Below are 17,291 nucleotides of genomic sequence, written 5' to 3' on the forward strand. Positions count from 1 at the left end.
AAAATAAAACAAAACAAAAAAAACCTCGCTTATCCTTATAATTTGGAGAATTGAGCTAGGTGTGGCACTTAGGAACAGCATGATGCAGAGCATCCAGGAGGTTCCTACTGGAATGGAAAATATGTTCTGGGATGGTATTGAGCAGAGAGATAATCTAGAACACAGCTCTGGCATTAGGAAGAGTATGGAATTTAGGACAATGTTATGGGTCTTATTTCCTTAAACACGGTATACATGTATCTTCCGCATACGGCTCCACAATGATACCTTTTTTTTTTTTTTTTTGAGACAAGGTCTCACTCCATCACCCAGGCTGGAGTGCAGTGCAGCAGTCTGAGCTCACTGCAACCTCACAGCCTCTGTCTCCTGGGCTCAATTGATCCTCTACCCTCAGCCTCCTGACTAGCTGGGATAACAGGCATATGTGCAGCTAATTTTTTTTATTTTTTGTAGAGATGGGGTCTCAACATGTTGCCCAGGCTGGTCTCAAACTCCTGGACTCAAGTGATTCGCCTGCCCCAGCCTCCCAAAGTGTTAGAATTACAGGCATGAGCCACTGCTCCCGGCCCATAAGATATCTTTAAGTGTTCTGCTATATGCACCATAGCCAAGCTGAGTTATCGTGGAAGGTGATGGGAAGGGTTGTAAAGCTGGAAGTTCAAAAGTCGCATGCCATGGCAAAATCACAAATGGTAGAGATGAGGGAATGAGGATCATGTAAGAGATAATATATAGTTAAAAGGAAGCTATAACAGGTCAGCCCTAGAGTAGTTCAAGACCCTGAATTCCTGGGAGGATGAATCCTCTTGAGTTCCTCTCTACTTCCACCACAAGCTTCTCCCAACTTCCCCCTCTTGTGGTGATGCCCCGTAGGATCCCTTATCAGAGGAACGGTTCCATGTGGAGCTACACTTCAGCCCTGGAGTGAAAGGTGTTGAGGAAGAAGGCAGTGCCCCAGCTGGCTGTGGATTCCGTCCAGCCTCTTCTGAGGTGGGTCAGAGTGCTGGGATTTGGGACTCAAGGACTTAGGAACCAAGTGGTGGGAAACGGTACAGGGAGAAGTAAAAAGTTTGGGTAGTTTGGGAATAGGAGCCTGGAGATCATTAACACCTCTCTTATCTGCCTTCATATTGTATAGAATGAGGAGATGAAAACCAACCAAGGCAGTATGGAGAACCTGTGCCCAGGAAAGGCATCAGATGAGCCAGACCGGGCACTGCAGACTTCACCCCAGCCTCCTGAGGGCCCTGGCCTCCCAAGGAGATCACCCCTCATTCGTAACCGAAAAGCTGGTTCCATGGAGGTAATGAGAGGACCTTGGGGAAAAATGAAGGGGTGAAAGTGCTCATAGGACTATATTCATGGATCCTCTAGATCCCCTTGGTGGGGACTCTTGGAACTTGAAGCAGAGTCCTCCTGCTCTGATTGATGTTTTACTTAATCTCTCTTTCACAGCTGGTCTCCCAATAGAGCTTCTTTAACCTGGTTGTTACTTCTCAGATTAAAGAGTTGCCATTGAAAAGTGTCTGAGAGATAAGGGTTTAAAGAGATAAGATTAAAGAGGAGGTTTCTGGATGAATTTGAAAAGGTAGTGTTCTTTAAGAGGAAATCTAGTAGAAACAGCATAAACTCTGGGCCAAAATCCCAGTGTGATACTTGGAAGCTGTGTGACTTTGGCTGGGTAACTTCTCTACACTTCTCTGGCCTTAACTTCTGTAAACCTCAATTTTTTTAACCTGTAAAATGTGAGTAGTATCGCCCTTATGGATGCTCAACAAACAGTAATATAATAATACAATTGATATTAAATTGGCCCTCTCCAGCTGTTTGTCACCTTGGGTAAACATTATAGCTCAGAGAGGAGCAAATACCTGGCACTTTAGCTGTACTGTTGTTCCAGAAAGTGGGTCAGTCTAGAGCTCTGTCTGTCTTTTGTTCTAATGAGGATCTTTGTCAGCATGGGCCTGTGTTTTGTTGTTTTTGGAGTTTGTCTCTAGTTCTCGTCCTAGTTCTCTAGCTTAGAGGAAGGAAGTGTTATTAATCTCATATCATGTCCAGCTAACCAGCTGAAGTTTTTGTTTTGGTCTTTTTCCTGGAAGAACTGTTTCTGTCTTTGGCCCAATTACATCCCTTTTTTCCCCCCCCATCCAGTTCCTTCTGTATCACTTTCATTCTTGTTGACACCACAATTTATCCCTGTTTCAGAGACTTTGACTATCTGATTTGGATTCTACTCTGACCTGAGGACTCTGGTCACCTGGCTCTGTGCCAGGTCTCTATCCTAGAGGAATTGGTCTTTCCATTTTAGGGATATATCAGAACAATCTATAACTAGCTTATCTAGTTCGGCAAAAGGTTTGCAATTCAGATTTTGGAGAAAGCTGAGAAGATAAACTGCAGTCTCTTCTTTTGATTCACTCTTTACTTCTGGATTATTTTAAGGTGAAATTGACATTGGTAATATACAGAGTTTCTTTAGGTAGGATATGCATTATTTTCTCCTTGTGGTGTAGGTATAAGTTGGTATCTGTAGTACTCTATTACCCTTTATACTCATATACTCATATGGATAGAATGACACATAATCTTCCATCTGTAAACTGCTCCTCCAAATGTCTTTCCTATTCACATGGTCTGCTAGTCTCTCCTAGGGCTGTTGTGCTTGAAGCCCCTTTTTCTGGTTTATGCAGTCATAAGACATAGGCACCTGGGTATGGTGGATCACACCTGTAATCCCAACACTTTAGGAGGCCTAAGTGGGAGGAGGCCAAGAGTTCGAAACCAGCCTGGGCAAGATCCTGTCTCTACAAAAATTTTTTAAAAATTTAAAAAAGGAAGGCACAGACAAGGGAAAGCTCTCTGTGTATCATCTCTCAGACTTGATAAGATTGACTTCTTTCTTTTAGGTCTATAGGAATTTTCCTATTGTAATCACATTCCTTCTTTTCAGTTACTAGTGCTGCTTAGACTGGCTTATCCAGGGTGGTAGTTGTCCAGGATATTTTCCTCAGCTTTTTAAGAAAATCATCTCTCTGCTCCTTGGTCACAAAGCCTTATAGTACTAATATTAATATTTCTCTTTCTTGCTCTATAAGTGTAGGCATTGGGCTGTCTTATCCTTATCAACTACATCCTTCCCCCATCCCTTCTTTTCTCTTGTCATCTCATATTTTTTAACTATTTTAGATTATAAAACCCATGACCTTCATAACATCTATACCCTAGCTGGTCATCCTCTCTAGCCCTGTAATTAGCTCTGCCCTATGGGCACTGGGGCTTTTGGGAGCCTGGGGTTTAAAGGAGCCGTGACCGGCTTTTCACCCGGTCTGATTGCAGGTCATGAACATGCAGTGCACGGGGAACCTGGACCTGATCCCCTTGCGGGGACGGCGCCGCAGGAGGTCAGGAGACCTCCCCCGGCCTTCCCCAGCCATCGGCCTGCAGCCCTGGGCTGTGTCCACCACTCACCTGGCGTCCTGCACACAGGTGTCCCTCCCTACCTCACCCTCTTGTTTTGCTTTTTGGGATCTAGAAACTCAGACACTATCTAGGTTGGGATGAGTGTGTGTTGGGAGTTGTGTGATTGGGCCCTTGTGGGCATTTTAAGAATTGTATTTCATGTTTCTAGGAGTGAGATAGTTGGAGGGGAGGGATTCCTTCTTGGTTCAAATAAGAAATGTAGTATAGTATGTAGTATGGTTACAGTAGCCTCAACTGTTCCACAGAAAGAAGAGAGGGTGGCCAGACTTTCTTATTTGTGGCTGAGCCATTGTGATTGGCTTTCTGAGTCTGGTTGGGGGATAGACACAATTAGGAAACTCCACTCTATTGATAACTAGGAATGGTTGAATAATTATTTCTCAAACTCAGATTGGGAATGGGAGGGCTGTGGGGGCAGGTATCTTGAAAATAGAAGTGTTTTCTAGTATAGAAGGATTCCCTGATAGTTCCCTCCATAAAGTATATTCTCTATTCCCTTTTCATCCCTCTTCCCCTGTAAATCTTTTGGTTCTTCCAAACTTTCTGACATTGCTTGGCTTTATAGGGGCAAGAATTCAGGACCTGGGCTTTATACTTCTGGGTTGAGGTGGCAAAATGATTAATATAGAGTCCTTTTTCTGCAGGTACTTTCTGAGACTTCATCCTCAAGGCCTGGTGGCTACCGGCTCTTTTCAGCTTCACGGCCACCCACAGAAATGAAGCAGAGTGGCCTAGGTATGCTTTTTTCCAGCATTTCTCATCTATTTTTGGAAAAATTGTCTGTCTGTTCTTCAGAGTTTTATTGTGGGAAACCTTTGTCATGGGATTTGGGACCATCCAGTCAGTGGAATATCGGCGGGGGGGGGTGGGTAGGGAGGATGAAGTGGGATCATCCATAGTTAGATGTGAACTTGGATCTCAGATAATTGTTCCATCCCAGGAGGGTGTTTATCTCTTGGTTTTCTATACCAACGACATTTTCCTGGTCAAAGGGCATTATTTTGGCTTTCCCTCTCATTCCTTATCTGTCCCTTCAGTCTAGCCCAGACATTAAGGGGCCATGGAGACTCTGAACCTTCAGAGTTATCAGGGACAGAGCTATAAACGGAGGTACTTGCAACCTTCATAAATATCATATTCCTCATTTGAAGAATTGTGCCATGTCTTTCCCTGAAACCTGTGTTTTTCATATCCCTGCTCTTGCCCTTCCTACCACCTTGTCCTTTCCTCCATCATCTCCTAATCCTGTAACTTTTTCCCCTTCCTTCTGAGACTGGTGTAGTGGCAGAGGCATCTCTCAGGACTTTGAGGAAATATCTCTTGATTTTTTGATCCCTGGAAAGGGGTAGAGAACATCATTCAGCATTTGATAAGAACACAGACAGCAGGAAGGACCAAGCCTCAGAGGGTATTGTATTCTTTGGGTGGAGGGGGGCGGTCCTTGGGAGGAGCTATCTCTGAGCACAGTGCCTTGTGAGCCAGCAACTAGAACTGGAGGTCAGAGATGATTGTGTGGGGTCTGGACTTGGTCCCCTGGCTCTTTGTATCTTGTCCTATTATTCTATTTAGCGCCTCTAATTTTTCTGTTGCCTTTGTACTCGGGACCCAATTTCTTGGCCCCAAAATGATCAGGTTTTGGACCAGCAAGGGGAAGAAAGGTTTTGTTAACTTCCCAGGCTAATTTTATGAGAACAAGTTGCCTTCTAGATTCCTGAAATGAGGAAGATGGTTTGGGTCATGAGAAATAAATGACAAATGTGTAGATCCGGCCAGGCGCAGCAGCTATAATCCCAGCACTTTGGGAGGCCAAGGCAGGCAGATCACTTGAGTGAGGTCAGGAGTTCGAGACTAGCCTGGCCAACATGGTGAAACCCCATCTCTACTACAAATACAAAAATTGGCCAACACGGTGGTACATGCCTTATAATGCCAGCTATGTGGGAGGTTGAGGCACGAGAATTGCTTGAACCCGGAAGATGGAGTATGCAGTGAGCTGAGATTGCGCCACTGTATTCCAGCCTAGGTGAGACTCTGCCTCAAAAAAAAAAAAAAAGTAATCTAGATCCGTGACATGGACCTGTCTTCCCAGAAGTCCCAGTAAAGAATAGGTTTCAGATAGACTAGAAACGAGGATAGGTGTGTCTAGGTATCAGATAGACTAGAAATGAGGATAGGTGTGTCTGGCCCAGTTAAGTGGGCCATGGGAATGCTTTCAAGAACAAGGCAGAATTATGGACATGGAACTGGTTGACAGATGGTAGTGGTAAGGTAGAGACCACCCTCTGAGGTGATCTGAGGACTGGGCAGAGCAGAGTTGGCACGACTGCACCAGAAAAGTATTCAGTGGAGGAAGTGTATGTAGGACAAAGCTTGGGGTGGTCTGGGATACAGCCAGCTAGTTTTAGCTTCTCTGAAGAAAAGCAGTCATATTTAGCAACTGTTATTACTCTCTGGAATCTCATTCCAGAGCCTGTTTGAGCATGAAAGGTAGAGGAAGTTGCTTTATAGAGGAGAGGACCTGAATTCCAGCATGGAAATCATCAGCTATCTGAACTTCCTGATCGTTCTGGTGACCCTGAAATCCTGGGACCCCGAAACCATGGTCCTTTCTTTGTGGTCTCAAGGAGAATTGACCTCCTTTACACTCTATCCATTTCCTCTATGAATGTTAAGTCCCAGACCAAACCCAGGGTCTTGGCTAAGATGGATTTGGAAGTAGAGGGGCAAATCCAGAGAACTTGGGTGTCAGTCTTGTTTATTCTTTATTCTTGGCCACTCTGTCCTTATAGGCTGTAGTAGGAAAAGGGACCATGGAGTCCTAACCCTCCTCTAGATCAGCTGTTGGGGACAGCGACTGGTATGATTTATTTCCTTCAGAGATTATTCAAATTTTATTTAATCCTTTCATTGGCAATGGAGTTCTTTTTGCTTTCTTTGAATTTATATGTATGGGGAACTGGCTTTGAACATAGGCTGACAAGACAACAAGCAGAAAAAACATGTCTTTTTGTTGTTGTTTCCTGTATTCCTTCTTAGTAGGTGCTCATCACATAATAGGCATGCTCTACATATAATCAACTTACTCTTCACATGCCCTTCAATTTGCATCCATCTTGACTTCAGAAACTGTGCTGGTTCCTAAAAAATAGTTATTTACTTTCTAACAGTACAGTTGGTCCTCAGAGTCAGGAAACCTGGATTCTACTCCAGCTTAGCCTCTAACAGACTGTGTGACCTTGAGTAAAGGAGGTCCCTTTTGGATCTCAGTTTCTTCATCTCTAAAATAAGCAAGTTGGACTGCATGATCTGAGTCCCTTCTAGCTTAAAAATTTCAATGAGGTAGAGGGCTGTGGCTCACGCCTATAATCCCAGCACTATGGGAGGCCAAGGTGGGAGGATCAATTGAACTCAGGAGTTAGAGACCAACCTGGGCAACATAGTGAGACCTCGTTTCTACTAAAAATAAAAAAAAATTGTCCAGGCATGGTAGTGTGCGCTTGTGATCCAAGCTACTCTGGAGGCTGAGGTGAGAGGATCACTTGAGCCTGGGAGATCAAGGTTGCAATGAGCTATGATTGTGCTACTACACTCCAGCCTGGGCAACAGAGTGAGACTCTGTCAAAAAAAAAAAAAAAATACTGTGAGTCTTATACTTTCATTCTTGGGAAAGGTAAAAAGGCCTGAAGGGAAGGGATGTTGGATGAATAAATTAGGAAGGATTGGAAGGGTGCCAGGTGAGTGCTCAGAACCCAGTCTCTAGTTTCAGTCAAAGCCTTTTCCTTTCAAATCTACAAGGACTAGATTTCTGTGTTTCTCAAGCCATATATCCAGGGTAAGGGGTGCTGAATTAAATCTAGGGGGAATCTAGAGGGAGCTATTATTTTAACATTTCTGAGAGTCACCTGGAGAGCAGTCTGTCCCTTTCAGTAGCTTTGAATTCCCTAATATGACTAACCCTGTATTTGTAGTGGCCTCTTGTCTCTGCCATGTAGCTCTTCAGAAGAATCCCCCTTTTGCTTGCCCACTGTGACTATGGACAAGTATAAAGCCATTTGTGGTTATGTGGAATAGCCACATGGTGGTGGCTGTGAATGGCTGTGTGTGTGTCTTGATGTTATCATGTGAAGTTGTGTATACTTCTGTATGATAGTTGCAGCTTTATGTGGCTACTAATGCCCTCCCGGCCTTGCAGGCTCACAGTGCACAGGGCTGTTCAGCACCACAGTGCTGGGTGGCTCCTCCAGCGCCCCGAATCTTCAGGACTACGCCCGCAGCCATGGCAAAAAGCTACCACCTGCCAGTCTGAAGCACCGAGATGGTATGTGGGTGGGTTTTGGGGGATAACTGCTTTCTTCACTTGTCTCTCAGCAAGGACGTAGCTCAAGAACTATTCATGCTTAAAGATGACACTGACCTTATAACAAGTTTTCTTCATCAGTAATAGATGAGAGAAGGAACCAGGACCCCTTCCATCCCTCCATTTGCATTCCCTCTTGCCATAAAAATACTACTTATTTATGCTTATCCCTTCATAATCTCCCACATACAGTTCTGCTGCATCAGTTTGTACTCTTTACTGGATTCTGGCCTGTAGGGGTAAGGACCAAAGAGGATGATGCATGGTTAGGAAGAATGTAGTGGAACCTCGATTAAAACCAGGAAATTGGGTTTAGGGAAGGGAATATTGCTCAGCTAAGGCAGAAAAGATAATATGGAAAGAGTCTGGGGGAAGGGATGAATATTTCTATGAAGATTTTATTTCTGAATGACCAGAAAGAGGACATAGTAGTAAAATTAGGGTTGTTTGTAGAAATGTATTGTGGTAGAGATGACTACATAGATTCTTAGGAGATTACCAAAGGAAAAGAGATTGACGTGTTAGAAATCCAAGGGGTCGGGAGGGGAGCAGATCAGATAAATAACTTTAAAGAACAGAATATCTTGCGGGCAAACTCCAGAGCAGAGGGTGGGGACAAGGGTGGGTATAATCCCCATGATGTCTTTTCTCCCCAGAGCTCTTGTTTGTCCCGGCCGTAAAACGATTTTCTGTGTCGTTTGCAAAGCATCCGACTAACGGTACGTTTGCTTCTGACTCAATGTCATTCCTCCTCACCATGTCACCTGTAGACACTTAACTGAGTTTTGACACTGACTTTGCCTCTCCTTCCACTGTGTTGATACCTTGCTGTCTCTGAATGAGCCACTCACTAAGTGTCCCTCCTGGGATGGTTTCCTTGTGACAGCCTTAGTCTTGGCTGTAGCCTGGCTGCCCCATCCCTGTGGCAACTCAGGGTCTTACTTCCATAATCACCATCATCACCATTATGTTGCTTTTGTCAGCATCACCACCAAAACACTGATTAAACCTCTCCCTTTCCTATCACATGACTGCCAGGCTGTGTACAGATATGATGTTTCCCCTTCTTAGGATGGAAATAATGTTTCCTAGATTGATTCCATTTCTTTTCTTCCCTCATACCCCTAACTCCTCAGCTTATATAATTTTGATCTTTCTGGTTTTTCTCCAACTCTTTTGTTGGGGTGGATGTGGATGACTAGTTTGTTCCTCTTTGGAGCAATGCTGCAATTCCCAGCTCCTAAGCCTACTTATAAGGGTGTTGGTCTTGAGTATACAGTTTCCCATCTCCATATTTATTTCTCCTGCCATTGTGTGTATTTTATGTGGCTCTTGTGCTCCTGACATTTGCTTTATGTTACTACTAACCTAGTGCCTGGGCCTCAAAAACAAGAGCCCAGGTTGCTTTGGGATACAAGAATAAAAAGAAAGGAGTAGGAGGTAGTAGGTAAAAGAAAAAGGACTGTACCTTGAGTTTTTAAAATGTGGTTTCCATGTGGCACCAGCCTACCTATGGTAAAGCTATCGCAGAGAAGCTTGAAGAGTTGAGATGTCTGCTGGGGATGCTGGGGGAGCTTAGGAATGAATAATATTTTAAGAACATTGAAGAACTGGGTCTGCCCACACTAAGGTGGGAGAGTTTGGAGATCTCTATAAAGCATGAACTGAAGGGTATGGTCACTTTGTAGGGTATTGCAGGAGAACCCAGGCTCACTCTCTTTCAAAGTTTTATCCTTGGTATCCTTAGTTGTTTTCTCTCTGTATTGTATTTTGTCTTCAAGGCAAATCTAGGTTTTTTTTTAGAGATAGTTTTCTTCTATTCAAGAGCTAAGACTCTCTGAGGGAAGTAAAATTAGGCTGGCTTACTGACTAGAAAACCTCTATGTGCTAATCTCCTATTGTCTAGCAAGTGGCAGCTGCTAGATTTTAGCCCAGTCAGGTTGTACATCTCATAAGGCACTGCTCAAATCTCTCCCTAGGTTGACCAGTCTACGCTGGTTCAGTTTATCTCTGCCCCCAGGCTCCCATTTGTGCCTGTGGCAGGAGTCCCCTTTCAGAGCATCATGGGTGTGCCTGTTCATTTAGCTTCAAGCTCTTTTGGCCTTCATGTGCCACAGCCATCTCGAGAATACAACCTGATGCATCAGTAGCACAGCCTGGAACTTGGACTTAGAGTCCACAGTATAGTATGAGGAATGTGGGCTCCTGAAATCCGAGCAAATCACATATCTCCTGGTTCTTAGGTGCCATAAGAAAAGACCCAAATCCATAAAACAGATCTTCAGACCCATATATCTCCAGTTCCCTGAAGCCTTGTTTAGCAGCCTCATCTGTTGAAGAAGAATTAATTCTGCCAAAAGGAGGAGAGAAAAAAATTACCTGGAAAATGCAGGTATTATGCAGGAAAACAAATTTAAGATCTCCAGTACCCTGCATACTTCCTCGGGGGTCTTCTGGCCTCCTTTGTTTTGCTTATGCTGGAGCTTGGAGGCTAACATGCTTAATAAGCAAGAATCTGGGCTCTACCTATTGACAACAGGAGAAATTTGGAGTTGTATGTCACTTGCTAAGGAAGATTATCTAGATTCAGTTTGACCCTCAAGAAATATGAAGGCACTCCTCCATGGCCAAGATCTTGCTTGACTGACCAGCAATTATAAAGTGGATGTTTTGTCTGTAGTTGCTTTTGGCAGATTAGTCAAGCAGGTCCATCATCACCATCTCCTTGCCATGATATTTGGCTTTGAAACAGCAGCTGGAAATACTGGACCTGGCTTTGGAAAGGAGGCAAGGCAGTGTGTCTCCACACTTTGATGAGAGAGCAGCCCTCCTCCTATCCCTGCCTCTGTTCTGATGAGCTGTGACTATATCCAGCACACCAGTATAGCCTGTTACTAAACTGCACGTTGAACTCACCAAAGTAAATTAGCAAAGTGGTAAAGACTGTGGCTCACCCTCATCCAGAATGTCAGTGTGTGCCCACTAGATTTGTCAAGCCCATTATCTTTTAGGAACCCATATAACTTTGTGACCATTGGTACATACAGTTAGTACTCTCAAGACTAGCTTAGGTACAGCTGAAGTCTCTCCTGACATCCAAGCTAAGGTCTCTGACGACCACATGGGATCACCTTGTGAAGCCACTTCTGGAGTTTGGAGCAGTCATCCTCAGCTACCTTGATTCTACCTTCTCTATACCAACATCCTGTACTCAAGTTCTTGTCCATCCTCACATCATGTTTTAAGATCCCATAACTTTTCTGTAAGATCTTTCTCTATTGTTCCTCTTATAGCCCTCTCCACATGGCTTTGGCTGCCTTCAACCTTTTGTAGCTGAATTACATGCTTCCACAAAGTTTGCCAAGTAGCTAAAATGAGGGGTTCAGAATCAAAGCTTTTTTACTCACCAGCTGAAAAAAGTACAGTTAGACTCACCAGCAGTGGGAAGAAAATATAAAATTATCTAACTTTCAGCTTCTGTAATGGATATCGTATCTCCTAAGTCCTAAGTTTTATGTATACTTTTTAAAAACTAATTGTTTAAACAAGAGTAAGGTAAAGGATGGTTAGTCAATGTTGGTATTTTCACATATTGATTCCATTTTTTTACACGTACCCTTTTAAAGGAGTTCTACACCTGGTCTCCTGCCAGTCTCCTGTGCTATCTGCCTAATACCATCCCTGTCTTTGGCTATCCTAGAGTCTGGTCCAGAAGGCCTGCCCTTAAAAAGAGCCTTTTTAGCTTGACTGTCTTTTTAAAAATTATTATTATTTTTAATTTTTTTATTTTTTATTTCTTTCTTTTCTCTTAGCTTGACTATCCTGATACTCAGTATCATTCTTGACACTTTTCTCTGAGTGACTGAACTTTTCCTTTTTATCCCTACTTCATAAATCCATTCACCTGAGAATGCAGGCCCTAAGTAGGGTTTATCCAATGATGAGGAATCCTGAAGCTGTAGTCAAGGCTCCCAGCCACAAAGCTGCCAGCTCACCCCTGTCCACAATGATGTGACTGCTGTCTACAAGCACCGACTAAATTATGCTCAAGGAGGAAGGGGAGGGCATTGCTATACGATGAGGTCTCACTATCCCTTCTTTCAGACTCATTGTGTGATGACACTACTCTTCTTCCCTGCAAGAGATGCCCAGTGGCTCTGACCATCTCTGCTTCTCTCTTAGCTGACCTTGGATCTGAGTGCCCCCACCTCCCAGTAATGCTTGTGCTAGTCAGTGCCCCCCTCATTGTCTCTCCCTCTTCTTTTTCTCTATCTTTGTGCTTCCTGCCGTGGTCCCCTCACCCCCTCCAGAGCTGCTGGATGACCAGCACCCTGTGGTCCGGTTGCTGCGCAGTTTTTCCTCTGACTGTACAGGGGGCCGGCCAGTCTCCTTGGATGCCACGCTGGCGCATCACCTGCACCAGTGCTCCTACCACCTGCGCCTCTTCCGGAACTGGCTGCGCTCAGGCCAGGATGACCCCGAGTGCCTCTACGGTACCCCCTGCCACCAAGCTGGCTGCTGCCACTACCCTGGCTGGGACTGACTGCTTTGCTTATTGCACTTCTGGCAGGAGAGCCCACCTGTTTCTTTCTCCTATTTGCCTTAAGGTTATGTAACTTGCATTTAGTTGCTTGGATGGGATTGGGGCTGGACTGCCTGGTAGCTGTAGCATTGGCTGCTCATCCCCTTCCTATTCTCCTTTCTCACCACCCCCTAATGTTACTCATTCCCCAATTCTGTTCAATACAGGAGTAATCTCTTGCCTTGGAATCTGTTCTTACCACTCTAACCCTCTACTACCACCATCTCCAAGTCCAAATGTTTTTCTAGCCACCCTGAGGAGCTAGAGACAATATCTCTCCTGCCCTCCTCCCACTAGATCTCAGGGGAAATTGAGGCACAGAGGCCTCAATTGTATCCTTGGGGCAAACAAAGGCCAAAAGTTAGAAAATGGTCAAGTATAATCCTTTTGAGTTACGGGTTTTAGTCACTGGTGAACAGGAGGCTATCTTGCATAGACATTGTTGTCCCGCCTACCCTTAGTCCTTTTAAGGAGATGTTGAGGAGGCATAGGAAAGATTGGGGACTGAGAAAGTGGTTGGAATGTGTGTTTCTTGATCCTCCAATGGAGACATTTTTTTCCATCACCAGTCCCTAGTATTCAGGTTACGTATTTATGTTTACCCTTGACCCTACCCAGATTGATAGACCTACATTGGAATTCTTGGGTTTAGAGCAGAGAATCAGCAGAAAGATCTTAGCAAGTCTGGGGTTTTCTAGTAGATCAGAAGGGTGAAGCTTTGCTGTGATGGAAATTACCAAGAAAGAACTTCCATCCCCATCCTGTTCATGCATGTGGTTTTCCTGGGCTGAGCTTCATGTGTATTGCATGTCCTCCAGTTTGCATCCAAGTATTCTAGCCTTTCTACCCATATCCTAAATTTGCATGAACTCCTTCTCAGATTTCATGTCCTTCTCCTTAATCTGGTTCTCTTATTCATGATACCCAAAATCTGCTGTTTCTTCCCAGCTCCCTATCTCATGTTAGATCTGCAGTTTCACTCCTTATCTCTGGATCCTTGTTTTATTCCTCCAGAAAGTATGAGAGCAATGTTGGTGCTTACCCTACTGGGATTGTGTTGATTTTTCCATGGAACATTACAGGCTCTCCATAGGTAGCATGAGAGGTGATTTGATTCACCTGGAGACCTTAGCAGGTAGATGTTTTAGGAAATCTGGAGGTGAGAAAAACAGACTCCCCTAGGGGCTCTAAAGAGTTCCCTCTCCTAAGAGTCTTGGATACCCCACACTCCAAAAGCCACGGACTCTCCTGATGGCTCTCAGGGACTCTCCATGCTTCCTTGGCCAGTTGGGGTATATCTGGCAGGAATAACATTGACTTTGCCCATCTCTTTTCAAACAGGATTTGAAGGGTGTTCCATGGTGCCTACCATCTACCCTCTGGAAACACTGCATAATGCCCTTTCCCTACGTCAAGTGAGTGAATTCTTGAGTAGGGTCTGCCAGCGCCACACTGATACCCAGGCACAGGCATCTGCAGGTATGGATATTTTTATTTTGTACCTTTCTCTCTTTTCCTATTCCCATGTTTCCTAGAATATAAGAAAGTAATAAATTAAAAAGCTAGTTAGGCAGCCCACAAAGACACAAAAATACACTTAAAAATGTATAATTGCTGGCCAGATGTGGTGGCTCATGCCTATTATCCCAGCACTTTGGGACGCCAAGGCAGGTGAATCACCTAAGGTCAGGAGTTTGAGACCAGCCTGGCCAACATGGTGAAACCCTGTTTCTACTGAAAAAAAAAATACCACAATGAGCTGAGCATGGTGGTGTGTTTCTATAGTTCCAGCCATTTGGGAGGCTAAGGTGGGAGAATTGCTTGAGCCCAGGAGGCAGAGGTTGCAGTGAGCCAAGATTGTGCCACTGCACTCCAGCCTGGGTGACAGAGACTCCATCTCAAAAAAAAAAGAAAAGGATAATTGCATAGGCCAACTAAACATCATAAAAATATCACTCCTTTCTAAGGTAATTAATTTAACATGATACCAATAAAAATATGGTTTTTCTAAAATCAAACATATCAGTTCTGAAATTTTCATTGAAAAACAAGCAAGCACAGTGAAGAATGAGTTGGATGTAGTGGCTCACGTTTATAATCCCAGTGATTCGGGAGGCTGAGGCAAGAGGATTATTGAGGCCAGGAGTTCAAGACTAGCCTGTGCAACATTGTGAGATCCCCCCCATCTCTCCGGAAAATAAAACAAAAGCTAGGCATTGTGGTATGTGCCTGTAGTCTCATCTACTTGGTATGTTGAAGTAGGAGGATCACTTGAACCCAGGAGTTCAAGGCTGCAGTGAGCTATGATCATGCCACTGCCCTCTACCCTGGGTGGACAGAGCAAGATTGTACCTAAAAAGAGAGAGAGAAAAAGAGAGAGAGAGAGAGAGAATGAGAGAGAGAGAGAGAGAAGTGAAGAAAACCCTGAAAAGAAGAACAATGAGCAAATACTAGCCCTACCATATTTTAAAACATTCTATAAAACATCATTTTAGTTTTGATCTTTGCAATCCTAGCTCACTGCAGCCTGGAACTCCTGGGCTCAAATGATCCTCCTGCCTTGGTCTCTCAAAGTGCTGGTATTACAAGTATGACAGACTTTTTTTTTTTTTTTTTTGAGTTAGAGTCTCACTCTGTCGCCCAGGCTAGAGTGCAGTGGCACAATTTCAGCTCACTGCAACCTCTGCCTTTGGTGTTGAAGCAATTCTCCCTGCCTCAGCCTCCCAAATAGCTGGGATTACATGCATCTGCCACCATACCTGGCTAATTTTTGTATTTTTAGTAGAGATGGGGTTTTGCCATGTTGCCCGGGCTGGTCTTGAACTTTTGATCTCAGGTGATTCATTTGCCTCAGTCTCCCAAAGTGCTGGGATTACAGGTGTGAGCTACCACACCTGGCCAGAAAGACTGTTTACTAAATAGACTGGGGATAATTGAATAGCCATTTGACAACAGTTAAAATTGAACCTACACTATATACCATGACAAACTCCATATGGATCAGAAATCTAAATGTAAAAATTAAATCATGTATTAGATACATGACTTATCTAATCTAAAGGGCTTGTTGATTCACAGAAACACCAAAAAGTAAGCAAAAACTATCAGAACCAGCATTGTCAGAACTCTGGAGAATAGTCAAAGATTTGCAGAAACTAGGAAAATGCTGAATCCAGAAAGAGGCAACCTAAAAATGGCAGAAAAACTTTGCAACATTATTTACTCACCCTTGTCCCACCCTGCCTCCCTGGCTTGGTTGTGCTTTTGAAGATGACAGCCCATGTTGTCGATGTGGGAACCTGGTACCAGGTTCCAGAGGGAGCAGAGAAGACCCTATTCTCAAAGAATTTTGTCTTTTCTAATCTGTTGGTGGGCTGCTTAAAGGACTGACACAAGGTACCTACCTTTGTTTTGCCTAACTTTAACTTGCTCAGGGCAGAAAAGTGGCTGTGCAGAGAACATGCCTTAAAAACACTGTAAGGCAAGTGAACAACCTGTGCCCAGCCTCAGGATGTATTTTGTTTTTTTTTTTGTTGTTTGAGACAGAGTCTCACTTTGTCTCCCAGGCCATAATGCAAGCGATTCTCCTGCCTTAGCCTCCCAAGGAGCTGAGACTACAGGCACATGCCACCCCACCCAGCTAATTTTTTATGTTTTTAGTAGAGACAGGGTTTCACCATGTTAACAAGGATGGTCTCAATCTTCTGACCTCGTGATCCACCTGCTTCAGCTTCCCAGAGTGCTGGGGTTACAGGTGTGAGCCACCACACCTGGCCAGGAGGCACTTTTTTTTTTTTTAATTTTTGAGATGGAGTTTTGCTGTGTTACCCAGGCTGGGATGCCACCCCGACTGGCTAATTTTTATATTTTTAGTAGAGATAAGATTTCACCACGTTGGCCAGGCTGGTCTTGAACTCCTGATCTCAGGTGATCTACCCACCTCAGCCTCCCAAAGTGCTGGGGTTACAAGTGTGAGCCACCACACCCGGCCAGAATGCACTTTTAAAAGTGTCCACAAGAGACTCACTTAATTTATTTTTTTAAAGTTGAATTAGTTTATTTTCTGATTTGCAATTCTTAAATGTTTTGATAGAAAATTGAATATTTCAGTAAATATTTTAAGGCTGGGTGCGGTGGCTCACGCCTGTAATCCTAGCACTCTGGGAGACTGAGGTGGGTTGATTGCCTGAGTTCAGGAGTTCAAGACCAGCCTGGGCAACATGGTGAAACCCTGTCTCTATTAAAATACAAAAAATTAGCTGGGCATAGTGGCATGTGCCTGTAGCCCCAGCTACTCACGAGACTGAGGCAGAAGAATTGCTAGAACCTGGGAGGTGGCAGTTGTAGTGAGCTGAGATTGCACCACTGCACTCCAGCCTGGGCAACAGAGTGAGACTCCGTCTCTAAAAAAAAAAAAAAAAAAATTAAAAAACAAACGAAAACTCAGCTGGGCGTGGTGGTGGCTCACACCTGTAATCCCAGCACTTTGGGAGGCTAAGGCTGACAGATTGCTTGAGTTCAAGATTTCAGGATCAGCCTGAGCAACGTGACAAAACCCCATCTCTACCAAAAAAAAAAATTAGCCAGGCATGATGGCATGCACCTGTGGTCTCAGCTATTTGAGAGGCTGAGGTGGGAGGATCTCCTGAGCCTGGGAGGTTGAGGTTACAGTGAGCTGAGATTGTGCTACTGCACTCCAGCCTGGGTGACAGAGTGAGACCCTGTCTCAATCAATCAATCAATAAAATAGAAAACTCCAACAGGCCGGGCGCGGTGGCTCAAGCCTGTAATCCCAGCACTTTGGGAGGCCGAGGCAGGTGGATCACGAGGTCAAGAGATCGAGACCATCCCGGTCAACATGGTGAAACCCCG

General features: G+C 44.3%; 1 protein-coding gene across 13 annotated transcripts in view; it reads left to right on the top strand.

Annotated features, from left to right (window-relative positions):
• Positions 1 to 17,291, top strand: part of PPIP5K1 (diphosphoinositol pentakisphosphate kinase 1) — a 57,985-nt gene that overhangs the window by 21,509 nt on the left and 19,185 nt on the right. For 8 of the 13 annotated variants that reach the window (XM_037744745.1, XM_037744758.1, XM_037744762.1 and 5 more), the window contains 7 exons: positions 874 to 990; positions 1,139 to 1,303; positions 4,125 to 4,215; positions 7,673 to 7,798; positions 8,494 to 8,556; positions 12,148 to 12,330; positions 13,761 to 13,898. In XM_037744745.1, the coding sequence (XP_037600673.1) occupies positions 874 to 990; positions 1,139 to 1,303; positions 4,125 to 4,215; positions 7,673 to 7,798; positions 8,494 to 8,556; positions 12,148 to 12,330; positions 13,761 to 13,898 (883 nt within the window). The remainder of the gene's footprint in view (positions 1 to 873; positions 991 to 1,138; positions 1,304 to 4,124; positions 4,216 to 7,672; positions 7,799 to 8,493; positions 8,557 to 12,147; positions 12,331 to 13,760; positions 13,899 to 17,291) is intronic. The other 5 variants (XM_017546125.2, XM_037744777.1, XM_017546095.2 and 2 more) reach the window with 4 other exon arrangements.

This window comes from Cebus imitator, unplaced genomic scaffold, assembly GCF_001604975.1.
Source record: "Cebus imitator isolate Cc_AM_T3 unplaced genomic scaffold, Cebus_imitator-1.0 Scaffold9, whole genome shotgun sequence".
In the NCBI taxonomy this organism is placed as follows: domain Eukaryota; kingdom Metazoa; phylum Chordata; class Mammalia; order Primates; family Cebidae; genus Cebus; species Cebus imitator.